A 26,840-nucleotide genomic window follows, 5' to 3' on the forward strand; every position below is an offset into this window, starting at 1 on the left:
TTAATGCCATTAATAGCGTTTAATTTAGATTAATTAGGATTGAAGTAACCATTATTTGAAGAGTAATGTTTTAAAATCTAGCTCATAAGGGACGTCTTTCTTGTTGTTGCTTGAAGCAATGTTTTTTACTCGGTCACCAATCAAATGGCCATAATTGTGTAATTGTAACCTAAAGTAAATTAAAAGTCTTAAACTACGTTAATGAAATATAATAACTCTAAATTGTAATCCACCAAAATTTAAAATATAAAACTTCATTCTTTATCAATGTGGCATGAATTGAAATATTTTTTTGATAATTTCAACAATATTTTCTTCACATCTTCATTAAAACATATTGTATGATTGATGTCTCTTGGTTCATATCACATTTTCATTAATTGCACGATCATTTTCACGGACACGGTCGAAGCAAAATATTCAAATGTCCTTAAAAGAATTTGAGAAGCGTAATCTTTCAGACATTTCCCAAGAAAACCAACTTGTAGTTACAGAGAGGGAAATGGAAAGAAAGTTTTAAAGCAAAAGCAAAAGGCGAAAAGCTCAGCTCATCTAAAACCATTCAACCATCTGTATAAAGAAGAAGTGTGCTTGCTTGTTTGGTTGCTTTTGTAAGAGCTGCAGAAAAGGAAGGCCATTGATGAGGAGACGAAGCTCGTAAGAAACGAGAGAGAGAATGACGAGTAAGCATGGAGACGAAGGAAATGGCGAGCGGATTGTATCGGAAGGAAGTCGCGGTCGAGACGACGGCGGTGAGATGGGGAAGAAACTGACCGTATCGACATTGCAAGCTAGAGAGGAAGAGATTGAGAGGAGGAAAATGGAAGTGAAGGAGAAGGTTGAGTTGCAGTTAAGCCGTGCTGAGGAAGAAGCCAAACGCTTAGCACAAATTTGGGAAGTAAGTTTTATAATCATGCTTTTTATGTAACACGCCTGCAAAGGATCCAAGTTTGGTCCCTTTGGTAGTACAATTCTAACGTAAATTCTTATTTATTTAGGTTAAATTAATAAAAATATTATATATATATATATATATATAAATACTTTTCAACTTTTAAAAAGTCTCAATCATACCTTAAACTTTAAGAAAGAAAGAAAAAATCATTAGTTAAGATTAATATTTTATTTCTTATACAGCGTTGAACTTGTTGAACTTTTAAAAGTGTTTAAAAAATATTTTTGAATTTTATTATTATTATTTTGTTAATACCCTTGAGCTATTTTAAAAACTTCAAAATATATATATATATATATCTTAATAAAGTTAAAAAAATATTGTTAAAGTTGACTCAGTAATCTTAATACTTTTAAAACTTTGATTTAAAAAAATAAAAATTAAAGAGTATTTTTTAGACCCTTTTCAAAGTTTAATGATGTTTTTAAAACAAAATATTTATAATTATAATTTGGTAAGGATAACCATATTTTTTAAACTTATTTAAAGATGAAAGGTATTATTGAAGAAAGTTGATCAATATTATTTTAGTTTAAAGGTAGTTTAAATTAATTTAACAGAAAAAAAAGTTGACCTAGAATGTTGTTGTGTATGATTAAGGAGCTGGAGGTAATGGGAGATCCAATGGGGAAAGAGGTTGGTAATGTGAGAAAAAGAATAGACACAGCCAAGAAGGAGCTGAAATCACTGGGACAGATCTGCCAAAAGAAGGTGCTTCAATCTCAATAATTTCTTTTTAACATTTAATCTTCCTTTGTATAATCCTTTTTTTATTATTATTATTTTTTTATTGGTTCGATGTTAGAACTTCTAACCCCTAATTTTATAACGCAAGTTTCAGTTAAAAAAATATTTCTTCTAAATGGTAACAGGAAAAAGAATATAAAGAAGTCTTGGAAATATTCAATGAAAAAACGAACGAGAAAGCTCAGTTACTCACTACGCTAATGGAGGTAATAATAATTTTTTACCCCAACGCTAAAGTTTCCATTCCTTTTCGGTCTAATTTTTTTAATTCAAATAATTCTTATTAAATAATAAACTTAATTCAATACCCGACTCATTTATTCACACTTTTATTTTTAATAAAAGTAAAACATTCATATCTAAAATACCTATTTATTTACTTTTCAAACTAAATTGCAATATATATCTTTAAAAAATACATTTCAAAAACATAAAAGTTATTTTAAAAGCTATTGAATAATAAATAATCGAAGAACATTCCTGAAATTAAATAAAATTATAATAAATATGACAAGTAAAAAAGTTTTTTTTTTTTTTTTTTAAGTTAACAATATGTTTCAAGTGAAACTCAGGAACTAACTCAATTCATAAAAATTTGCATTTATTAGAACTAAATCAAACCCAAATAAATTATAACTCAATCCAAAACGTACCGATTAGGTTGGTTGATCACGTTCTTCCCTTTAAATCGCACCAAGGGGCTAATATTCTATTAAATTGTCCAATTGCCATTCGTAAATGGCCATAATGTTATCAGTTGCTGGATCAAAGTGAGAGATGGAGGATGAACAAGCTTGAAGAATTGAGTAAGCACATAGCATTGACGAACTGATCGAGAAAATATGAACGGCTATCTATATTGTTGTCCATGAGTAGCACCTTTATTTTTTCTGTTCTTGTTAAAATTGTACTTCTATTTAAAGAAATGTTTCAGAAAGTGTTAAAGATAAACATGCAGGCCATCTTCCATAACGTGTAATTAATATCAATAATATTATCAATCCTTCTATCATATCATAACATTTAATTTGGCACCTCTATTTCTCAAATTCTGATCACTTAATGAACAAAACCGAGATAATAGTATATGGTTTCGGTCCTATAGGCTATAACAAATAAACATGCAAGAAATTGAAGGTAAAAAGAACATATAAAGAAAGAAGATTATGCATTTGACAAGCCATTGATGCCTATAATAATGGGTTGGATAAATGATATGCATGATACACACCATATATGGACTGCAAAGGCTGTGCTCTCAAATCACAAGAATGCTTATAAACGAACGGACGACTTACAAAATTCGTCGGAGAAACGATTAATCGGGTAGAAGCTGGTTGTACTCGGCCAGCAGCTTAGGTATATCGTCCATACGTAACTGTGAATTCAAAAAAGGAATAAAAACGTATATGAATTCGGATACTTGGATAGAATCAGAAGCAACGAGTTCGGATACTAGAATTTTGAACTGTGTGAAGCTTATATGCTTAGAAACCAATATTTGGATCAATTGGTAAAATCTAACGTCTTAACTTCCAAGTCAACCAAACTTTATTGTTGCATAATTTGGTAATTACAGTCATGTTCAAGATCATCATGGCCTCTGTTTTTCAGTCATTTGATTTCTGAACATTGCATATTAATTCAACTTCGTAGTTCATATTGTTTACGAACTGAGAAGCAAGAGAATCTAGAGGTAGATCTCGATGCAAAACCGCAAGGGAAATTCCAAATACTAGAGAATTTGGAAGATCCCACATCGATTGGAGAGGAGAACGAAAATTTCTTTATAAGGGTGTGGAAATCTCTCCCTAGTAGACATGTTTTAAAAACCTTGAAGGAAAGTCCGAAAGGGAAAGCCCAAAGAGGACCTGATATCGGTGGGTTTGGGCTTTGGGCTGTTACAGAATTTAAAGAACCATTCCCTACACCTATCATGAAAATCAAACAGTGGGGTATAGGGCGTGGGGTGGGGAGAGTCTGTTTTGGTCCTAAAGCGACTTTGAGCCGTATGTAAAGTTACCGTAAGGCAAAAGATATACCAGAAAGGAGAACACCACAAGCAAGAAGTAGTAAGATAAAATCAACAGCGAATAAAAGCATTCACCTATTAACCACTTCGTACCATACTGTTCATACCTGACGAAAGCTGTTAATATGGTAAAATTGATAAGCATCTTTTCCAGGAAGACTGGTAGTAATGAACTCTGACTGAGGCCCATCATTTGTACTGTAATTTTCAACATAAATTAAACAACAATGACAAAACAGGAGATACTAACATGAAGATAAAAACTAGGAGAGGAGTTCGTGCTTTCCATGCCAAGAATATAAAAAAAAAAAAAAACAATAATTAAAGCTCCAATCAATAACCATTCGGTTTTTAGTTTTTGAAAATTGTGCTTGTTTTTTCATCATTTCTTTAAGATCAGTTTCATCTTTGTTTTTCTTTTTTTTCAAAGAGAAACAAAAATTTTCAATAAAAAAAATAAAGGGGTAAAAACCCCAAAACCCCATTTCATATTCTACACATCAACAGTCATATCAGAAGATGGATGCCACTAGAAATCAAATTAATCAATGCCAATGCACATGTAATGAGATTTCAGAACACTAAACAGAAACTCGTATTTGAAGATGGAAAGTGATAAAACTCATGTATGATTTAATAAGATCTGATAAGTGGTAATGTTTCATTCTTACAAGTACTTATGGGTGATCAACCGCTGGTAATCACGAAGTAAGGGCCCAAGCTCTTTCAGTGGAATCAACCTAGGATTAGAATTGCTCCAATGTTTCCGAAGTGCCTGAGCGGCCTTCCACAAAAATGAAAGAAAAAAAAACTATCAGATAACCTAATTAGATGACCTTGCATCGAAATATTTCCTACTCACCTCAGTATGTGTGACCCGTCCAGTGATAGAAGGTTCAACTTCACTTAAACTATATGCTAGATTAAGGAACTCCTTGTCCTCCATCTCGCCAACAACAGGTAGTCCAGGATTTGAGAAAGAGATAGTAATCCCCAAACTTTTTCCTAACTCTTCAACTGCATTGTGCCTCCCTTGAGAATCCTGTTCAGACTAATATCAAATATATTTTTATAATATTCACAGGAAACAATTCTGGGTATAGGAAAGGATAAACATAATATAGGATGAGATTCTTCAGACCTATTAGTTTATTTATTCAAAATCTTATGTTGTTATTATTTTTTTTTATGAGAGAAAAAATTCCAATCGAAAACAGGGAAGGCATATCAAAGAGCTAGAAAATAAGGGAACCAATCCATATTGCTAACAATAATAGAGCAATTCGTTAATTAGGATACAAACAATAAGCAGAACCATTTACATATACCTAGAAATCTACATGTTTTGCAATGGTTTAAAATTTTATTTCAAGCATTGATTTGCAAAAGCCTCGAAAAACAATGCAAATTAAGATGCGTGAGTGACCAAACCATCATCACTTAGTTTTCCGAATTGTGATTTTGCGAGAAGTTTGGGGTATAGGCTTCCCATAACTTCAGTGCATAGATGGGGGTCATCCTGTTCCCAACTAGGTCTTTACCATGCAGGAAAGCTTTTGGGAGGAGCACCCAGAAAGAGGAAGATATTATCGAAGTTTGCAACTTCAACATTTAAAGCTATACCGATGATTTTGAATAAGAATATGAACATGTCGATAATGTTTGGACGAGATGATCATTATGATTATCAGAGAGAAAAAAAAAAGGAATTTTTACTACTGATTGCTATCTATTTTTCATAAATGGTGTTGTTTTCGTAATTCCCTCTCTTACTAAAGAGAAATTTTATGTTCCCACTAAACTAATATTGCAAATGAACCACCTATTAGAACTAAGAATGCATAAAGGTCATGTGTTCATTAAGTGAGAGGCTGTGTTCCAATACCTCCTGTGCGGAACTGGAATCTTCATTCAAAGTTGTCAAATCCTTATTTTGAGGGAGATCGTTGGGTGATGTGGAAAACAATCTCTTTACAATTGGGTCCTCTGTAAGACATAATGTACTTTATGAGGACTATCAAACTAATTAGTCAACAAGAAGAAAATTACACAACCATCAATCATCAATCATGCGCTACTACTAGTACCTTCAGTTCGAAGGAACATTTCTAACCCTTTTTTTTCCGCTCAGTTAGGGTAGCAGAGGGGGAAAAAGTACAAGTTAAGAGACGACATTGAAGGTATTTTAAGAGGAACCGAGCTTTAGTTGAGCTAAATGGAAGAAGCCAAGGTTTAAGAATTCAGAAAAAGAAAAGAAGAAAAAAAACATTATGAGTGAAGAAATTGGCTGACCCTCACTATTTACAGGTCAAGCTGGAGAGAATACTTTCAGATTCATTATCAAGATATATTAATGGAAAGTACACATGCTTGAAAGTGATAAGACTTCAAACTTTTCAAGAAAGGAACATTGCGGACAAGATTCAATGAACAGCTTTCTAAAAAGAAATGAAATACCTTCAGTAACTAACCACCACAGATCGCCAAAGGTTGATTTCCCATCAAAGCCACCAAATAACAAATAACGTGATCCAACACAGGTCATTGAATGGTATGCCCGTGCTGAAGGAGCTTCATTTCCAGTAGGCAACCGCTTCCATTGAGCAGTCACTGCATTTCAAAGCGAAAAGGCTACTCACCACAGAACAGTAAACCATTGAATAGATGAAGGAAAGATGGTTATCAATCATATCGGGAAAGTTTGACGTGTTTAAGGTTTTCCTGGAGTGTACAACCTGCTGTTCTTCCGATTTCTCTCATTATTTATAAGTTGGCATAGAAGCCCTCAACTAAAAATCATCAAGTACATAGTTCACCTCCTTCCTAACCTCACCCACCCCCATTGCAGCTCTAAGCAATAGTGTTCTTTTTACGAGCGAAATTAAAGCCGCAGAAAAAATTGTCTTTTAGCAGCATACGGAGGTAATTTATGCACTCACCCCTATCCAACACAATCGAATCATTGTGGTAAACATCATAGCGACTAAGCCAACCACCAGTCCCATGCCCTCCAAATAACAGTAGCTGTTAAGACAAGAAGGGGGTTAGAATCAAGTAGAAGTAATACCAAAGAAAGGGTAATAGCGAATGAAAGCTTGTCTGAAACTAATTGGAGAATTTTTAAATCTCTGGAACGGTAGGGGAAGACAACTCATCTTCACCTTGCTCTTTTGGGTCCCTTTTTCATTTTTGTAAAAAAACTGTCGTTCTTGGAAACAAATTTCTTAGTAAAAAGAAAACTCCAAGGTTCCCTACTTCAACTAGACTTCTTTCTTCTTCCATGATAAATAAAAGATGATATACTAGCCACCAATAGGAGTTCACAACTTGAGTGATCCTTAACGATTTTCATTTCTGATGAAGCTGATAATAGAGGTCACTAACAGGACTAAAAGCTTGAGCTATCCCGACAAATACACAACATCCTTTTTAGAGCAAAGCAAATCCAAATAAGAAAGGTGAAAAAGAACAAAAATTCTGGAAAATGTAATTACATAATGTCCACCCGATGTAATGGTATGGCCACAACGGGGAGAAGGACCTTGACCCGGAAGCTTCAACTGGGTCCATCCCGGGGTTTCATTCTCTGCCACAAAACAGTGAAACATTTCATTAGCTGCTTAAAAAAAACTCGAACACACTGAAACTCAGAGGAAAAAGGAAAATCCATCTGAAAGCCCAAATCTCTTGACCTCATGCAAAACAATTTATAAACAAACAAACCAAGGAGAAAAGGACACTACAACAGTGTTTCATCCTTCCATTTTTTAAAATGATCAGAGAATGTTTGTCCAATGAAAGTTTCTAATAAATACACTAACCGGATAATGCTGGAGCAGATGAACAAATAAACAACACATACCCATCTATATTTGGATTGAGAAAACATAAAAATATTGAACAAACAGATAACAGAGAAGTAGGATATAACATTCTTAAAATGAAGATCCAAGATTCACAACTCGAAGTTGGACCTTGTAACAATGCAAATGAAGGTATCTTCACAATGAAAGCAAGAAAGTTTGAGCATGTATATCTTAATGGTCAATCACTCGTCCATGGATAGTTGGGGTGTAGAATCTGATTACATAGGATAAATGTGTCATTACCCTTCAAACAACAATGTCATAGAAAATCAGCAAGATCTAGAAAAAAAATCATTTATCATAAGATTTAAATGGCCATAGAAAATAATAGTAAATTTTGAAAAACTAAGAAAGCAGAAAAATTCTTTCAATTTGGTAAGAAAAGGAAAAACAACCAACAACTAACCTTCTTCAATGAGTCCTTTCAAAGCCCATAAGTCACCCAATATTGGCCCACCACCTCCTATCCGTTCAAAAGGGCCAATTAGTTTAGCAGCAAAACGCAAAGTTACAGAACCACATTTAAAATGATGAAACAAGATTTCTAAAATATAGTTAAGGACTAAGGTACAGTACCAAAAAAAAAAAAATTCCAATTTAGCAAAATCAAAACATAAATAGCAAATTCCCACTTTTAAGTATTCTCAACCTCTAGGAGGTAATTAAAATAAGCATCAGATGTGTAACCAAGACAACTATCTGTCTCACAACATAGTGATTTATTTATTTTCTTCCTTTCCTTTTATATTTTATGAAACATAGTACGAAATTACAAAAGATCGGGAGAACCCAAAAGGATAGTTATATTTCTTACAATGTAAGAAGCTGGTAACGTCAATGAAAATGTACCAGTATGATTCATAATTAACAGAGATATCATTTAGAAAATACAACTGTTGGGAGAATATTACACGTGGCTGTACCTCTTCCACCATAGACAAGCAACCTTTTCTCAAGCATAGTTGCTGTGTGGCCACATCTTGGAGGAGGCAGTGATCCAGCAACTGAAAGTTCAGTCCATTCAAGTGACACTGCTTACCAAAAAGAAAAAAAAAAGACAAACTTACAGAACAATCAACAATATAACTTAAAAGAAGAATAAGACCGGAAAAAGGAGAAAAATTCTGAAATAACAAACAGAAGAAATGAAAAGAAACTAAACAGGCAGAAGCGACGAAATTACTTGTGTCTAGAACATACACGTCTGACAACCACTTTTTACCATCCCAGCCCCCATACCTGCACTCAATTTAAGCATATTGAATTTAGCAAATAAAAAGAAATTATTAGAACCGTTCAAGAATGCAAGCATTAACACTCACATGACAATTTTCCGGTTCCCAAAAGAAGAAGCTGCAGCAAAGTCCCTTGGTGAAGGCAAGTCACCGAAACTAGTTAGCTCTGACCATTGCCAGATATCTAAAAGACACACGAGTTAAATAGTGAGCCAAATGATAGAAAACGTAGTTAAGTTTGAAATATAAGCAGTTACTTTCCATTACAATTGCAAGACTTCAGTACGGTAGAGAACCTTACCAGTGTCTAGAACCCAGAAATCACCCATCCTACATATACAATGTCAGGATCAGTACAAGTATTGTGGAAAATTACAAGATGAATCAAGAGTAGTTTAAGGTATACATTGGGAGGACTATAAGATAGAAATTACAGATAATAAGTATTTCATGTTCAGTTCCCTTTTTTTAACTATAAAAATCCAGAAAGTCCTCATCATAGAGGAAAAACCTAGATGAAGTTTTTAAACCACATAAGTGGATCAATACGAGTACATCCTAAATCACTAATTCACTTTTCAATAAAATAATTATTTCTAAAAAATAAAGTAATAAATTTAAATTTAAAATAAACTAAACTAAATTAACAAAAAAAAAAAAAATCCATAGACTGAGTATTTACATCCAACACCATCTTAGTTATGTTTATGAGCTGCTGAAGTGTCAACTCTCTCTTGCTCCATACTCCCATCTCTTTCATTTTAGGGTTCTATGTGCTCTCAACAAGCACCATTAGAGTTAAAAGTACCGATCAAGTGGTGTGATCAGCCCAAGGCAGATGCTTATTGGAGTTGTTTTCAGTTATCCATCCCTTGATTTCACCTTGAGGGCAAGTAAAACTTTGAGACGCAAGAATTAAAAAGAAAAGAAAGATCAACAATAATAAGTTATACATATCTATACACAGTGAAGAATTGTAAGTGAGTACCAGGGTTAGAAGTTAATATGAGAAGGTAATTAGTTAGCTGGAATTGGGGGCTGTTATTGATTGTTATAGCAGACAACTGTAGTTGTTACTCAAAAAATGGCCAAAAGCTACATGATAAAAAGGGAGAAGGAAGTACAAGACTACATTGGAAAAAACTAGTGAACAGGAAAGCTCATGCCCATGAAATTCCTGGGAAACCATTGTAACAGTTATAATACAGATCAGTAATTTCTGAGTTAAGAAAATTGGCTGGAAATCGTAGGAAGGATTTTTTAGGGTTGATATGAAATATCAGTGATTCTTGGTGCTAGTCAGTTTTTTGGACTATTCTTGAAAGTTCTTTTTACCGAAGAATTCTGTGACTACTCCCTTTTCTATTTAATACAAACTATAGAGTACTTTTGTAGTCTCCATCTACTTTTGGTTGGGGAAGATGTCTCATTTTCCCATACACTTGTATTTATTTTTCTCTTTAACAAAAACTTATGTTAGAATAAGCAATTCAAACATTGTAAGAAAGCTAAATATCTACAAATTTAGAGCCAAATATCAAAAAGTAGACAATATAATAATCAAATTTTCATATATATATGATTGTTCTCATCCTATTATTAAACATTACATCCGAACTAAGGGGCACAAATATCACAGCATTCCTATATTATTTTTTCTTCTAGGAGTGAATACCTTTTGCTACCTGAACGTCCACCAAAAACAAACATGTGGCAATCAATTGCAACAGCAATGTGAAAAGCTCGTGGACTGGGACCAACTTGATTGTCTGAGCCATTGCCAGTGCATTCTGGCTGAAACCATAACTTATTGTCTGCAATATAAGAGTAAGAATATAGTCACATTAATAAAAGAAAAACCATGATAATTTTTGCTTTTAGTCTTAAATCTAATTATCATGAATACAGTAGACCATGATTTCATAGGTAACAATCTACCATAACGAACTCATTCAAATGACCAAATATTCTGCAGCAAACAAACAAACCCAAAGACTTCGTGAACTGAACCACGTAGCTTAATCTCAATCTAGCAACCTAAATTTACTTCCACAACAAATTATATTTTCTCATTTTTTCTAATATTTACTCTAATATATTCCCTGCCAACATCTAGGTCAAGACGATAGCCTTGATCAAACCATGATCAGATCCAATACCTATCCATTTCTACAAAAAAAAAAAATATATATATCTGATCCTGTAATCGAGGAACTTTCATCATATAAAACATAGTCAAATATAGTGTAGATCTATTCCTTTCAATGTGAGTTACAGTTAGTCTTTGAACTTCAACATTTTCCTAAAATGAAGACATTCGCTGCATTAAAAGCAGGACCGACATTCATTAGATGACCATTCGCTTCCTTCTAGGTTTTTTTTCTCTCATTCTTAAACCAGTAAAGAAAACAGTGCCTAAATGTATCCTGAATGACAGAATCGCAAACTTGCCTATGAATTTTTCTCAGGTATGAAATTCATTGGACCAATTCACCATTCTTGTAGGAGCTACACTCACGAGTAGATTCTCTTCCTATCATTATCGTTCACATCAGGACTTCAACCTAACAGATCTCTACTGATATCGCAAAAATTCGAATGAATAAATATCCGTAAGCAGTAAGAAATCCGTCTAATAATAATCAATCTCCACACTCAACAAAATCAAAAAACAACATCGACAAAATGTAAAATCATAATCCACGAATCAAGAGACGCATTTCTTACACAAAATACAACTCCAAACCAAACCGAAAATAAAACAAATAAAAGCTCGATCAAACTACAAAAATGACAATATAAAGAACAATACGAACAAAATCAAGAAGACAGCGAGGAATATCGTAACAGAGCAATACGATTACGAGGACAAAAGGTATATGAAAGAGTAAAAACAATCGGAAACGAAAAGTACCGATGTCATAAACGGCGATATCGCTCAGAAATTTCTTGTCGACAAGGCCACCAAACACGACGACCTTCGAATTCCCGATGTTAACCGCAGAGTGGCCACTGAAACTCCAAAGAACGAGCAATCAATGAAGGAAAGAACAAATCGTAGAGAATTCACACACGAAGAAAGAGATAAATGCCTGCGAGGTTTGGGAAGAGTTCCACTGAAATCAGAGGGAGAAGCTTTCACCCAGTAGTGCATACTTTCTTCCTCCTCTTGCCCACTTCACCTGGGACGCAGACGAGAGGACTTCGGTCAACAAATATGTGTTTAGCCCACCCGCGAGAATTCGACCTGTATTTTTATTTTGGGTGGGAATTTCAACTATTGATTCTTTTTTTTTTTTTTAATAAAAATAAAAATAAAAATCCTTAATCGTTTATCATGTAAACCTTGGCAGTTATTCCAGCTTTATTTTTAAATACTTGTGTTTTTATTTAACTCGTTTAAAAAAATATAAATGGGCCAAACAAGGAAGAAGAAAGGACCTTGGATCGAAGCCCAAAATGGAAATTGGGCCGAAGCCCAGGGAAATTGGGCGGCCCAATTTCAGGTTCTTGACGTTCTTAGGATCGACCAGTCAAGGGTCATGGGCCATAAACTATATTGTTAGTATTTATTAACTTAATTAAAATATTATAATAACAATAAATAATGGAAGGCTTTAAACGATTATTTAAGGGTGTACATTCAACCGGACAACTCGGACCAACCCAACTCGAACTATAAAGATTGGGTTGGGTTCAGTTGGATCAACACTTTGGATAGAATTGGGTTTATTTTTCTGAACCCGAACTGGGTTCAGTTTCGAATTTATGAGCAAAACCTTGAATTGACTCGAGCCAAATAAAAATATATAAAATATATTAAGATAAGTATAAATGGAGTATTAATGGATTTGTGTACGTGTTTCATTTTTATTATCCTGTTTTATTGTTTTAATATTTTATTATTTTTTATTTCTCTATTTTGTTTTTAGGTTTATATTGTTTTGTTATTTTATTATTTTTAATTTTTTTATATTATCATGTTTATATTATTTTTAATATTTTATTATTTTAAATTTCTTTATTTTGTTTTTATTATTATGTTTATTTAACTTCATAATTTATGTTTGGGTTACTTTAACGAATTCAAATTTCGTTGTCTTTAATTTTAATTTTATGATAATGTTGATATAATTTTCACTAGTTTTTTATTGAATTTATCTTTTCTTCTTATTTGTGTTTGTTCATGAACTTTTAATATATTTTATTAAGATAGTATCCCAATAATTATAAATGGTGGATAAATAAATTTTTTTAAAAAAAATTTGACAACCCAACTCGAAAATAGAAGGTTGGGTTAAGTTGGGTTGTGAAAAGTTTCGGGTTGGGTTGGGTTACCAATCCAACCAACTCGAACTTTTGGGTTAGGTCAAAAAGATCCCCCAACCCGACCCAATCTGGACCCTGTGACGTAAAATCTCAACCGCAATCTATTTTTTTATTTTAATTTTCAAATTTTCAATATTTTATTATACTATACTATATAATATTTAATTTTGAGAAAAAAAACTACTCCAAATAATATTATTTTGATAAGCTTTCGAGACAGAAAAGACAACTCCAACTTGTTCCTGGTGACCGACAATGAGGATTTTTCAATCTCATCCTTTATCCAAACGGAAATCGCATATGCACACCATATTATAAAATTCTTTTTTGTCTCAATCTTAAGAAATAATTTATGTAATTTTGAAATTTCATTAATATCTTAAAAATATATATATATCATTAATTTTACTCAAAATTTAAAAAATATTCTTATAAAATATACTCATAAATTTTTAAAAACAACATTAATATACCAAAATATTATACATAAATAAATTTTCAAAATTTCAAATAGCCAACTTCATTTATTGAAAAAATGTTGAAATAATCAATTCGTCATGGTTACACCTCGAAACCCTTGAGTTATACTGTTTTATTGTTTTCTTCTACTTTTTCTATAATTTCTTTCTTGCTTTTCCCAATAATACGACGACAAAATCACGTCTCGACTGGGTAGACTGAAATGCTCCAAAATGTACTATAGGCTGATACTAATAATCAATTTCTCGCTATCCAAAGTTATATAAAGTCATTGTTGCCTTTTGATTTCAAATCTCTCAATTAGTGTTGCTTAACTCTTAGTCCGGCTTTCTAAAACCTTACGCCTTTTGATTTCAAATCTCTCAGTTAGTGTTGCTTAACTCTCTACCCCGCTTTCTAAACCTTATTCTCAAATTAGAGTCAGAGTTATCTGGCCATAGGCAACCCAATCTAAAGTTTGCTTAATTTACTTAGTGCTGAGAGCGAGTGTCGCACCATCCCCATAATTATTAAGGATTGAACGCGATACACGTGATACACGATGCACTCTCAAATTTGATCTGTCTTTTAAATTATAAAATATAAAACATATTTTATTAATTTATCTTATATTATATATTACTCTTCCCATCTTCCTCCCTTCCATCCCACTACCCTTGCGCCTTCTTCACTCATAGTCTGAGCTCGCCGCCATGGAACCAAAGAAACCAACTAAAAAGATTCTGATGTTTCCATGGCTAGCATTCGGCCACGTATCTCCCTTCATCCAGCTCGCCAAACGCCTCTCAAACACCTTCGAAATTCACCTCTGTTCTTCCCCTGTAAACCTCCAAAGCATCCAATCAAAGCTCCCCCAAACCCCCTCAAACCCCATCCACCTCCTCCACCTCAACCTCCCACCGTCGCCGGAGCTCCCCCCTCACCTGCACTCCACCAACGGCCTCCCTCTCCGCCTAATTCCCACTCTCCTCAACGCCTTCGACAAAGCCGCCCCTGATTTCACCTCAATTTTGCACAAATTAAACCCCGATTTACTCATCACCGACATGTTCCAACCCTGGGCCGTCCACTCCGCTGCCGCTCTCAACATCCCCACCGTCTTCTTCCTCGTCGTCGGCGCCGGAACTTTCTCCCACTCCGTTCATTCTGTTCTTCACCACGGCGTTGATTTCCCTTTCCCCGAACTCGATCTAAAAAATCATTGGTTATTTAAACGGCATCAAAACGATCCGTCGGATTCGAGTGTTGGTGTTGCGACAAGTCGGTTTATTCAATTACTGAAAGATCTCGAATTTTACTCCGACGTCGTTTTGGTCAACTCGTTTGTGGAGATTGAGAGTAAATACATTGATTATCTCTCTGTTCTGTTGAAGAAGAAAGTCGTTCCTGTCGGCCCACTCGTTTCATTGTCGGATGAGAAATCCGACGTGTTGGATTGGCTTGATCAAAAGGATCCGAAATCAACGGTGTACGTTTCGTTTGGGAGTGAGTATTATTTATCAAACGAAGATCGTGCTGAGCTGGCAATGGGTCTTGAAATGAGTGGGGCCAATTTCATATGGGTTATAAGATTTGGTAAAGGGGAGAACGTTGGGATTCGAGAGGCTTTGCCGGAGGGGTTTATTGAGAGAGTTGGGGAGAGGGGGTTAGTGGTGGATGGGTGGGCCCCACAAATGGGGATATTAAAGCATACGAGTATCGGTGGTTTTGTGTGTCATTGTGGGTGGAATTCGGTGGTGGAGGCGGCGGTGAATGCGGTGCCGATTATTGCTCTGCCGATGCAGTTGGATCAGCCTTTTCATGGGAAGGTAGCGGTGGCTGCCGGTGTCGCCGTTGAGGCGGCGAGAGGCGTGGATGGTGCTGTTACGAGAGAAGGGGTTGCTAAGGCTATTAAAAAAGTGTTGTTTGAGAAGAAGGGGGAGGAGTTGAGTGGGAAAGCGAAGGAAATTTGTGAGAGTTTGAAAGTCAAAGATGGGAAGAACATTGACACGTGTGTGGTGCAGATTAGCAGAATTTTGGAATCGGGAAAAAATTGATTAAATTTTATATTATTTTGTTATTTTGATGATTATTGTATGGGAAGTGTCTAAGTTTTAGTTTATTTCAGTAATATCGCTTTAAAAAATGTATTTTTTAACGTTTTAAGGTAAGTCTGTCAACTGAGCTGATAGTAAGGTCACTGACTTGGATGGAATTAATCGGTTATCTCTAAATTCGAATCGACTGGATTTCGTCTCTCGAAGTTATTTTAAGTATTGTCTAGGTGTGCACCCTATTAGAACGATCACCTAATTTTCTTTGTCTTTATAGTTTATTCGCTTAATTTAACTTGAATTGAGAAATTGGACATTATATTGATCTTAATTACCTTAAACGAGGTCAAATTCAGCTCTGGGATGGTCCAAAACGTATGGATAAGTCGACTCAAGCTAGATAAGTCGATGTTAAGCCTCTGGAGCTGAACCGTTGGAGCTGATGGAGTCGACACGCGTCATGCACGTGTAGGTGTTGGAGTACGCACGGGTCGTCAGAGCAGGTCGGATCGCATTCTTGATTATGCGTGGGTCGTGTTCCTGGGTTGCAGATGTGAGATAGAATGTGGGGTTTAAACTGGATACCACTAGGTCGTGATCTTGCAGATGGACTTAATTATATCTGAGTCTCGAGTCGTTGAGTGGTTTCTGATTTGATTCTGATCCAAAGATATTATTTTCTTAACTCGACTTACTCGAAACCTTTGACCCAAAAATGAACTTAATTTTATATTTTCTTGTTATTCTTTATGATTATTATATAGGAAGTGTGAAATTTTAGACTAAATCAAGCTTGAGTTTATTTCAATAATACCTCTATATTTTAAAATGCATGTACGTTAAGCTTAAAGAATACTCCAATCTTTAAAAATATTAAAAAAAATATTGATATGCACGACGTAGCTTTTATATATATAATAATGTATACTTATACGGGTGGGTAATAAAAAATGACGAAATTGAAATTTGTTTTCTTTCCGGATCTGGTCTAGTAGCTTAGAAGCGCAAGGGAGAACTCAATCGATTTAAAAAAATTAAATCTAAGAAACGTGAGTCAAATTTTGTAATATTAAAAATTTTGAAAATAATCTATAAGATGCAGATAGTCAGACGGAGAAGTGGTGTTTCTAGTGGTGGACGAGTGAGTAACGCGTAACAACCTACATTTGGGAGGGGAACAACAGTTGGAAACGACTGCTAATACCATGTACGCTGAGGAGCAAAAGGAGGAATCCGCCCAAGGAGGGGCTCCTATCTGATTAGCTAATTGGTGAGGCAATAGCTTGCCAAGGCAATGATCAGTAGCTGGTGCGAGATGATGATCAACCACACTGGGACAAAGACACAGCCCAGATTCCTACAGGAGGCTGCTGTGGGGAATTTTACGCAATGTAATTTTCATAAATATATTGACAATAAGAATTTGTTTGTGTTAGATGAACACACTCTCACACTGATATGATATTGTCCACTATGAGCCTAAGCTCTCATGGTTTTGCTTTGTGATTCCCCAAAATGTCTCATACAAATGGAGAGAGTATTCTTTGTTTATAAATCAATGATCATTCCCTAAACTTTCATCATCCAATAGTTTGAACTTTTTTATAAATATAAAATGCATTAATGTAACTTTTAAAAGTTTATGAATATTTTTTAATGATATTTTTTTTAACTTTTTTTTAACAAAATTGAAGGATATTAATAAAACTTTTTAAGTTTTAATAGTATTTTTTAAACACGTTCAATAGTATTTTTGAAACAAAATAGTAACTGTGTTCGTATAATATTTTTTTTAGAAAGTTTTAAAGGTATTATTAAAATATTTTTTAGACAAAATATAAAATTATAAATATTTTTATTAATTTAGTCATAAATATTCTTATATAATCCGTTTATAAATGGAATAAAGAACCATTTAGTCATCTCTCAATAAATAAATAGTCATTACGTATATATATATATATATATTTTGTTATTTTTCTTTTTCTTTTTAAAATCTGTTATTAATGAAAGCCCAATCGCAGATTTAATTGGGCTCTTTTGGATTGCACGTCTTTTTTTCTTTTTTAATTTCTTATATTTTTAAATTATGCTGGTGAGCACTATTTTATGAATTTTTATATATTCTTTATAATATTTTTAAATCATAAGCCAATTTTGATTAAAAATAATTGCTTTCTAATTTTTAAATTCGATTAAAAATTCAAATATTTCGTCCACGAATATGAAAATCATTTTCTAGGGTAAGAAAACAAACAAAATTTTCAAAAATTAAAGGATTGTTGGTCAATTTTTAATAACATATTTAATTTATTATTATTAGTTCTGTTAGATTGAATGGCACGATGACCTATATGGGTCACGAATATTTATAGATGCGTATAATGAAGATTACATTCCAAATCTATGATTTGGTAACAAACCATAAAATCATAGATTTGGTAACAAACCCTTCAAATCATAACAACTAGTAAATCTTAGACTATTTTAGTATATACAGTTATGATCTATTTTAGGTTTAACACCCCCTCAATCTGGACGATGTACTACTAAGTTCAGATTGCGCCTAAAATAGCTAAAAGAAGGAGCTGGCAGTGGCTTTGTCATGATATCGGCGAGCTGATCCTTGGAAGATATGAGTCGAACATCAAGCTGACGAGTCGATACTCGTTCACGAACGAAGTGATAATCAACCTCAACATGCTTCGTCCGTCGATGAAAGACTGGATTGGCGGATAGGTAGGTGGCACCAATGTTGTCACACCATAGGCTAGGCGCTCGCGCTTGCGAGATCCCGAGCTCACGCAAGAGGACTTGGATCCAAATTAATTCGGCAGTGGCATCAGCAACCGCCTTATATTCGGCTTCCGTACTAGAGCGAGAAACTGTCGATTGTTTCCTCGAACTCCAAGAGATAAGATTGCCACCAAAGAAGATCACATAGCCTCCAGTGCTTCGACGATCATCAGGATTCCCAGCCCAATCAGCATCTGAAAAGGCACTCAACAAATCAGTGCTGGACTTTGTAAGACACAAACCCATATCAATCGTGTCATGTAGATAACGGAGAATTCGTTTGACTGCCGCCCAATGTATAGAAGTCGGAGAGGACATGAACTGACACACTCTGTTGACACAAAAGGATATATCAGGACGTGTCAGAGACAAATATTGGAGAGCACCAACGACACTTCGATAGCGAGTAGTATCCTCAGGTGAGAGCTTTTCACCACCATTCAATAACAACTTCTCACTGGGAAGCATAGGTGTGGGCACACCTTCGGAGGTGAGCATATTGGTTCTGGCTAATAAATCTCGAATGTATTTATGTTGTGTCAGAATAAGTCCACTAGAAGTATGGCGGACCTCAATCCCAAGAAAATAACTCAAAATACCAAGATCCTTGACGGCAAAATCATCTTGAAGCTGTGTAAGAAGTTTCTCAGTAGCCGTAGAAGATGAGCTGATGATAATAATATCATCAACGTAGATGAGGATATACATCTGAATGCCCGTTTTGTTAAAAATAAAAAGAGAGACATCAGCCTTTGAAGGTGTAAAATCCAGCTGTAATAGTTTGGAGCTAAGGCGAGAAAACCAGGCACGCGGAGCTTGTTTAAGGCCATAAAGCGACTTATCCAGCTTGCAGAGATAACCAGGGTGTTGAGAATCCACAAATCCAGGGGGCTGCTTCATATAAACATCTTCATTAGGAAGGCTATGAAGAAAAGCATTTTGAATATCAATCTGCCGAATAGCCCAACCACGAGAAATAGCAAGAGATAATAAGAGCCGAATGGTAGTGGGCTTAACAACTGGACTAAAGGTATCATCATAATCAACGCCATACTGCTGTTTAAAACCTTTAGCAACCAGGCGTGCTTTGTAGCGATCAATAGAGCCATCTGGCTTTTGTTTGAGTTTGAAAACTCATTTGCAATCAATAACGTTAAGACCAGCACGAGGAGGAACTAAGTGCCATGTCTTATTTTTTTGAAGTGCCTGAAATTCATCATTCATTGCCTGACGCCAGAGGGGATGCTCAATAGCAGTAATATGTGAAGTAGGTTCAGAGGCAGAAGACCGAGCTACAAGATATGTTACTGTTCCATTTGTACGCACCTTGGGTTTCTTGATATTGTGCTTCAATCGAGTACCATACGGATGAGTAGTAGGTGCAGGATCCACATTTGAGGGGACGGCCCTATCAGCCGTTGCGAGGGGAGCAACCGATGCTACAGCAGTTGGTTGACCAACGGCCGAGGATTCGACCGGGCATTGCGCAATATCATCTGCTGGCGGAGGAGCCGAGGCCTCAATCATTGGCGGAACAACCAACGCCGATTCGCATGGCAGCGACGCGGAGGATTGTTGCGGCAATTCCGAAGCTGATGTAGACACCAAATTTTCTGCATCCAAAGAGTTAGTAGGCCCAGACATATGCATGTGATCATTCTCCAAATTAGTACTGCTATTACCCAAATGCAAGGTGCACAAATCAGGGGCATTATGCGTCGACTGCATGATTGGGGAAGAATTAGGTGAGGCTCTCTTGAATGGAAAAACATTTTCATCAAATATGACATCTCTAGATATATAGACATGACTAGAATCGGTGTCAAGACACTTATACCCTTTATGTGAAGAACTGTAGCCTAGAAAGACACATTCCTTTGATCGAAAAGAGAACTTTTGTTTGTTATAAGGACGAAGATGAGGCCAACAAGCACACCCAAAAATTTTTAATAAGGAGTAATTTGGTGGGGTATGAAAAAGAAGCTCTAAGGGGCATTTTTTATCGATGACACGAGTAAGAAGACGATTGATGAGATATGTGGCTGTAAGAAACGCGTCGTCCCAAAATTTAATAGGTACATGAGCATGAGCTAGAAGGGCTAGGCCAGTTTCAACAATATGACGATGCTTGCGTTCAGCAGACCCATTTTGTTGATGTGTGTGAGGGCACGAAACACGATGACCAATTCCAAGGGAACGAAAAAATGTGTTATGAATTTTCTGATATTCCCCACCCCAATCAGATTGGACCCACTTGATTTTAGTATCTAGGAGGCGCTCAACATGAGCTTGGAATTGCAAAAATATACGAGGAGCTTCTGTACGATCATGCATCAAATAGATCCACGAAAATTTACTGAAATCATCAATGAAACTAATATAATATTTAAAACCCCCAACAGATGGAGGTGCAGGGCCCCAAACATCCGAAAAAATAAGTTCCAAAGGTGACGAAGACCTATGGGAAGAACTAGTATATGGTAATCGATGACTCTTTGCTAACTGACACGCATTACAAACTGACAAAGATGACTCACTAGCACACGAAATATTATTTAGACGCAAAATGGATTTTATTACTTGAGATGAAGGATGTCCAAGACGTGCATGCCATTGGGCGTGAGTAGTAGATCTGCTCACCAAGGCGTGCTTGAGATTATCGACATCGGATGGCTTAATAGGATAAAGACCAGATTCACACCTCCCATTTAGGAGACTTTTCCTCGACTGTCGATCATTTATAGAAAAATGCCAAGGATGGAATTCAAAGAATACGTCATTATCACGAGAAAATTTATGAACAGAAAGAAGATGTTTGGAAATTTCAGGCACATGCAAAATATTACGCAACGCAAGAGGACGAGTAGCAGTATTAATTAGAGAATGACCAGTATGCAAAACACGCAAACCTGCTCCATTGCCGACTTGAACTTGTTCACCTCCATGATAACGTTCACGCACAGCGAGACGATCCAGGTCACTGGTGATATGGTCTGTAGCGCCTGTGTCGCTGTACCAATTTGGGTCAATCTTGTAAGAAGAAGTAGCCGCCAGTGCCGTAGGAGGAGCAGAAGAAGGTTCATCTTGATAGGACTCATCCATCCTATGCCAGCAGCGGATAGCAGTATGCCCCACTTTGCCGCAGATCTGGCAGGAAGAACGAGCAGAAGGGCCACGACGATCACCAGCAGGACGAGAGGGTGCATAACCTTGAGAACGACCACGACCGCGATCCCTACGCCCACGATTCTTCTGCTGACCACCACGACTAGCATAATTGGCAGAAGATCCAAGATTTAACTGAAGTTCAGCCTGGTGTTGTAGTTGGCGAGCTTCATACGTCATTAGATGTGCAAACACATCATCAAGGGTGAGGGCTTCACTCTTGGTAGTCATTGAGGTGACGAAGGGATCATAGTCAGGGCCAAGACCAGCGAGAAGATACGCGATCACATCATCATCCTGCAAGGCAGAGCCGGCGGCGGCCAGCTCGGTGGCTAGCCCTTTGATCTTGCAAAAATAATTTGCAGCAGATTGATCTCGTTTCTTGGACGTGGCGAGCTCAACACGAATCTGAGTAGTGCGAGCACGAGTTGACGATGAAAACATCCGCTGCAGGGTATCCCACGCCTCCTTGGACGTAGTAGCGGCAACCACATCATGAAGAATCTCCTCAGACATGGAGGAGAGAAGGCCGCTAAGGACTTGTTGATCCTGATCATACCACTGATTATAGGCCGGATTAGAGACCAGCTCAGCACCAGCAGCAGTTGAGGAAGGGATCAGCTTGGCAGGTGCAACATTGGTCCCATCGAGGTAGCCCATAAGCTTCGTACTCCGTAGGTAGGGGAGGAGTTGGGCACGCCATATGATGAAGTTGTTTTTGGTTAGACGAATTGTGACAACATGGTGTAGAGGGATTGGATATTGTTTAAGGCCAAAAGTCGCCATGGTAGTTGAGACGTAATTTTGACAACATGGCAGTCAAAAATGACTAAGACTCCAAAGGAGTCGAGCCTCGATTAAGGGGAGGCGCACTTTGTTCGAGGGGAGGTGTTGGATGATGGAAGTCCCACATCGACTTCCATCATCCAACAAGTTCAACCTCATGTGAACGGAAAGAATTACCAATTCGATCATAACTTAGTACAAAAAACATAATCGACTATTCCAATGATCGATTATTCAATTTCAGCATTGTAATTATTGAATTAAAAAAAGTTAGAATAAGAATTTGGTGAATTGCGTAAATATATGTTTTAAAATTAATTTGACACGTAATTTTGATATAAGATGATCGTAATCACGAGACAGGTCATTCCATACTAATCATGGGCTAGGTTCGATACATAATTTTGATTTAAGATGATCATAATTACGCGACAAGTCATTCCATAATAATTATGGGCTAAGTTCGACACATAATTTTGATCTAGGATGATCACGATCACGTGACATGTCATTCCATAATAACCATGGGTTAAGTTCGACACATAATTTCAATCAAGGACGATCACGATCACGTGCCACATCATTCCACAGTAACCAAGGGCTAAGTTCAAAATATAATTCGATCTAGGATGATCACGATCACATGACATGCCATTCCACAATAACCGTGGGTTAATTCCGACACATAATTTCGATCAAAGGCGATCATGATCACCTGCCACGTCATTCCATAATAACCAATGGCTAAGTTCAGAATATAATTCGATCTAGGATGATCATGATCACGTGACATGTCATTCCACAATAACCGTGGGTTAATTCCGACACATAATTTCGATCAAGGACGATCACGATCACGTGCCACGTCATTTCATAGTAACCAAGGGCTAAGTTCAAAATATAATTCGATCTAGGATGATCACGATCACGTGACATGTCATTCCACAATAACCATGGGTTAAGTTCGACACATTATTTCGAGCTAGGATGATCACAATCACGTGATGAATCGTTCCAACCACTAGAATAATTCGTTCATCTACAAATCGATATACATACATATATATATATATATATATATATATATATATATATATATATATATATATATATATATATATTATTGTTCTAATCATACCCTTTTCCTCCAAATCTCTTCATAATCTCCATTAACGCAGCTTCTCGAGCTTCAATCCAAGCTCTCTCCCTCGCACAAAACTCGTTCATTTCATGATCAAATTTCGCCACTTCTTTCTTCCTCCATTCCTCCTCTTTCAAAATCCTCTCCTTTTCTCCATCTTCCACACTCGCCATAATCTTCTCCATCCAATTCTCCTGCACTTCCATTAACCTACTCAGCTTACAATCCAACATTTTCTCCACCTCCTCCCTCCACCTCCCGCCTCGACCACCGTCCCCTTTCGACACGTCGTCTTCCCTCGCCGTCTCCACCCTCCTCTGGTTCATCATAAACGCTATCGCCGACAAGTCATCGTCACGATAGTTCCCCGATGACGACGTTTCAAAATCCGACGAAATTGAAAAGCTTAAACTCGTTCCCCCCACCAATGCCTTCTCGTCACCAGTGTTATTGTTAATGCCCGGTTCTCCGGCCTCGGCCGCGGCGGTTCTGTAGATGTTAGATTCCACAACGGTCGGGGAGGATAATTGGTCGTTACAGCCGCCGTATATCGCTTCGAGTTGCCGGAAAAATCTGTAGTGCTTCCCGTCGTGCCTCCCCGTTTTGCCCTCCTTTGTTTTCTTGTAGTACTTGTATAAATTGTCGAATTTTTCTTTGCATTTCTTCCCACTCCTTTTGTACCCGTATTCCTCCTCCATCATCCTATTAAATAATAAATAAAAATAAATAAATAAATATTTTCAATTTCTAATTAATTTAATATTAATTTTTTACTAATATTTTGAAAAAAATAATGGATTTTGTGTATGATTTCAGCCCTAGGGTCAGATTGTGAAAGAATTTGTATGGATTTTTTTTTTTTTTTGTTTTAATTTTAATTTTAAATTAAATATGGAAACATTCCCTATAATTGTACTAAAGATGAGTCGCAAAATACGAGGTTGTAATGATTTTTGTTTATAATGTGCAAATCATATAGTATATGATAATATTTATGTAACATATAAAATAATTTGAAAATAAAAAAGTTTATAATTAATTAATATGTGATTAATAAAATAAATATATACCTAGAAACCTGATCCCAAAGGGGACCTTTCTGATTACTCTCTTTAAACTTTGAATCAAGCCGAGATCTGATCTCAAGAAGAGTGAGAGTTTCCTGCCTTGGCCATCTACTATTAGCTCCATTACTTCCTCCAACGACGTCGTTTCCATACGGACACCATTCGCTATCCATCATCTTATTCCGCCGGTAAAACGGCGCTGACACTGCGGCGGAGGGGGTTGCGCCGCCAGTGGCGGCGGAGGTATTGGAACAGCCAAATTGAAAAAGCCCATCGGGGAGAACGGTGGGATCGGGAAGAAGGAGCTGGAGAGGGGGGAATTTGGGGAGTGGCGGCGGCGGCGGTGGCGGTGGTGCCGGAGAGAAACCACGTGTCAGGTGGGTTTGGTGAGGGAAGAAGGAGTCTAGGGTTTGTGGGGTTGCCGGAAAGATGGGTTTGTCGGCGGTGAGTTGCCGGAGATCTGGGTATGGGTATTTGTCGGACATGTTATGGGAGGCGTTGGAGAGTGAAAAACTGAAAATTCAGGTGAAGAGAAAAGGAAAGGGGTCCATAGTGGAAGCTGGTTGGAGAGAAAAATAGGAGGCTTTAGGCTAGGGAGGGGAGGCAGGATCCGAGTCTTCCGCAACTTAATTTCATTAGAGAGAAAAGGAGCTTTCGATTCCACTCCTCCAATCATCTTTTTACACGTGTAAAAACATTATACAAACATGATAAAATCAAAAAATTATAATACTACAGCATTAACTACAAAATTATATTTGTAGAAAGGTAGTTTGGTTTGAAATTTTGTTAATAAAACAAATATTTATTTTGTGTTCTTTAGACATATTTTCAGAATTACCATTAATTAATTTATTTTTTATTAAGTTAAATTATTAAACTTTTAATTAAATTTTCATTATTAATAAATATATTATAAATAATATGCCTTACATTTATATTTTTAAATTTATTTAACAATAAATATTAATAATTATCTTTATAAGTAATTAGTTAAATTTAAATAAAATAAATATTTATATTATTATGTCAGCTTTTCTTTATAGTCTCATGTTAATTACTGTCCATAAAAATATAATATATTAAATCTTATAGGAATTTTGGAATTATGCTATCGTAATCAAATATATGGTCGTCCAAGAAATTATTATAAAACTATTAGTTTTATGAGTTCTTTTAATTATTATGAAATCGCTCCGTCATTTTGATTTCTATAGGGTGAGAGATAGAAATAAAATTGGAATCGAATGTGTGTTCAGATTGATATTCATAAGCTTTAAATAATATACAAGCTAGTAACTAATACCTACCGATAAGAAAAATATAAACTAATTAAATGTGAAAAATAAAATAAAATAAGAATATTAAGATATATTTCATAAATAAGGAAGGTCATCAAATTAGAATATAATTTTAAATTAAAGGGAAATTTGATACTATATATATTATTAATCATACCCTAAATTAAAAATATATGTTAAAAGAATAGTAAGTAAAATTTACCCCTGGTAACAAAATAATAATGGTAATAATAATAATAAATATTAATCAAATCGTTCATTAATGGTAAAGTCATTTCAAGTCATGTTTGAAGAACCGTGTCTGAAGGTCCAATAACATTTACTAATTATTTTCAGTAAATAATAATAATAATTGTTTATTTATTTATTTATTTATTTTTGTGGATGGAAGAGGATCTAGATTCCACTATAATCCATCGTTCTGCTCAGATTATGTCATCCTCCATCATTCCAATCATATCATAACAATTTAATTAATTTATTTATTTTTCTTGGATTAAAGCTGTTAAAATTGGATTAATGTAATTTAACCTTTTATTAAAAATAATAATAATTACGATAAATAAAATATGTCCCTCAAAACGGTGCGTTTTGGGTTGTAATAAAAGATATGCAGCTCGAATTGACTTTAAACTGTTTTTGTACCTGCTAACCAAGGCCATGTCCCCTGGCGGTACATCACTAAAGCCTGTAATTTGCTAACCTTCTTACCCAAAAGATAACTCAGAAGTTGTCTGGGAGATGGTTTAGTACCATCCATACATATATATGTATGTGTTATGATAATGAAAGTCTCATATCGGCTAATTTAGAGAATTGTCATAAGTTTATAATCAATAAATACTCTCTCCATTGGTACGAGGCCTTGTGGGAGAGCCCAAAGCAAAGCTCATGAGAGCTTATGCTC

General features: G+C 35.8%; 3 protein-coding genes, 1 non-coding gene and 1 pseudogene across 11 annotated transcripts; 2 read left to right on the forward strand and 3 right to left on the reverse strand.

Annotated features, from left to right (window-relative positions):
• Positions 1-480: 480 nt before the first annotated feature.
• Positions 481-2,714, forward strand: LOC111802239 (uncharacterized). 2 transcript variants are annotated; one of them, XM_023686536.2, is made up of 4 exons: positions 483-898; positions 1,556-1,666; positions 1,828-1,908; positions 2,460-2,714. In XM_023686536.2, the coding sequence occupies exons 1-4, from the start codon at positions 677-679 to the stop codon at positions 2,532-2,534; spliced, it is 489 nt and encodes a 162-aa protein (XP_023542304.2). In that variant the 5' UTR covers positions 483-676; the 3' UTR covers positions 2,535-2,714. The 2 variants fall into 2 exon arrangements, with proteins under 2 accessions (XP_023542305.2, XP_023542304.2); XM_023686537.2 differs by lacking the exon at positions 1,828-1,908 and having other exon boundaries at positions 481-898.
• LOC111802237 (Galactose oxidase/kelch repeat superfamily protein) lies at positions 1,920-12,087 on the reverse strand. 7 transcript variants are annotated; one of them, XM_087127018.1, is made up of 17 exons: positions 11,928-12,087; positions 11,750-11,847; positions 10,511-10,649; positions 9,137-9,165; positions 8,923-9,019; positions 8,784-8,839; positions 8,524-8,631; positions 8,007-8,063; positions 7,229-7,320; positions 6,674-6,758; positions 6,192-6,344; positions 5,620-5,720; positions 4,597-4,785; positions 4,406-4,518; positions 3,842-3,932; positions 3,001-3,080; positions 1,920-2,459 (listed from the first exon to the last, which is right to left on the reverse strand). In XM_087127018.1, exons 1-16 carry the CDS (start codon positions 11,987-11,989, stop codon positions 3,021-3,023), a joined length of 1,530 nt encoding a protein of 509 aa, XP_086983144.1. In that variant the 5' UTR covers positions 11,990-12,087; the 3' UTR covers positions 1,920-2,459; positions 3,001-3,020. The 7 variants fall into 7 exon arrangements, with proteins under 7 accessions (XP_086983144.1, XP_086983145.1, XP_086983146.1 ...); XM_087127019.1 differs by having other exon boundaries at positions 1,921-2,411; XM_087127020.1 differs by lacking the exon at positions 1,920-2,459 and having other exon boundaries at positions 2,667-3,080; positions 4,406-4,509; positions 4,597-4,776.
• A 2,187-nt stretch (positions 12,088-14,274) lies between these two features.
• Positions 14,275-15,750, forward strand: LOC111802360 (mogroside IIIx synthase pseudogene; annotated as a pseudogene).
• Positions 15,751-21,804: 6,054 nt separating this feature from the next.
• On the reverse strand, positions 21,805-21,944 carry LOC147790973 (small nucleolar RNA Z247). Its single transcript, XR_015422554.1, has one exon. It is a non-coding gene; the product is annotated as a small nucleolar RNA Z247 (small nucleolar RNA).
• A 1,198-nt stretch (positions 21,945-23,142) lies between these two features.
• Positions 23,143-25,240, reverse strand: LOC111802245 (trihelix transcription factor PTL). The gene is made up of 2 exons (XM_023686544.2): positions 24,636-25,240; positions 23,143-24,267 (listed from the first exon to the last, which is right to left on the reverse strand). Exons 1-2 carry the CDS (start codon positions 25,115-25,117, stop codon positions 23,553-23,555), a joined length of 1,197 nt encoding a protein of 398 aa, XP_023542312.2. The 5' UTR covers positions 25,118-25,240; the 3' UTR covers positions 23,143-23,552.
• Positions 25,241-26,840: the final 1,600 nt, after the last annotated feature.

This window comes from Cucurbita pepo, chromosome 9, assembly GCF_057944985.1.
Source record: "Cucurbita pepo subsp. pepo isolate OVF chromosome 9, ASM5794498v1, whole genome shotgun sequence".
Lineage (NCBI taxonomy): Eukaryota > Viridiplantae > Streptophyta > Magnoliopsida > Cucurbitales > Cucurbitaceae > Cucurbita > Cucurbita pepo.

What these genes read in the sequence shown, in the direction of transcription:
- LOC111802239 (XM_023686536.2), top strand. Translation starts at nt 677, where the DNA reads ATGACGAGTAAGCATGGAGACGAAGGAAATGGCGAGCGGATTGTATCG. An exon ending in GACAGATCTGCCAAAAGAAG is followed by an intron (nt 1,667 to 1,827) that starts GTGCTTCAATCT and finishes AAATGGTAACAG; the next exon opens with GAAAAAGAATATAAAGAAGT. An exon ending in TACTCACTACGCTAATGGAG is followed by an intron (nt 1,909 to 2,459) that starts GTAATAATAATT and finishes TAATGTTATCAG; the next exon opens with TTGCTGGATCAAAGTGAGAG.
- LOC111802245 (XM_023686544.2), bottom strand. Translation starts at nt 25,117, where the DNA reads ATGTCCGACAAATACCCATACCCAGATCTCCGGCAACTCACCGCCGAC. An exon ending in CTTTGGGATCAGGTTTCTAG is followed by an intron (nt 24,268 to 24,635) that starts GTATATATTTAT and finishes ATTATTTAATAG; the next exon opens with GATGATGGAGGAGGAATACG.
- LOC111802237 (XM_087127018.1), bottom strand. Translation starts at nt 11,989, where the DNA reads ATGCACTACTGGGTGAAAGCTTCTCCCTCTGATTTCAGTGGAACTCTT. An exon ending in ACTCTTCCCAAACCTCGCAG is followed by an intron (nt 11,848 to 11,927) that starts GCATTTATCTCT and finishes TTGGAGTTTCAG; the next exon opens with TGGCCACTCTGCGGTTAACA. An exon ending in GAAAGGACTCATTGAAGAAG is followed by an intron (nt 7,321 to 8,006) that starts GTTAGTTGTTGG and finishes GTTTTGTGGCAG; the next exon opens with AGAATGAAACCCCGGGATGG.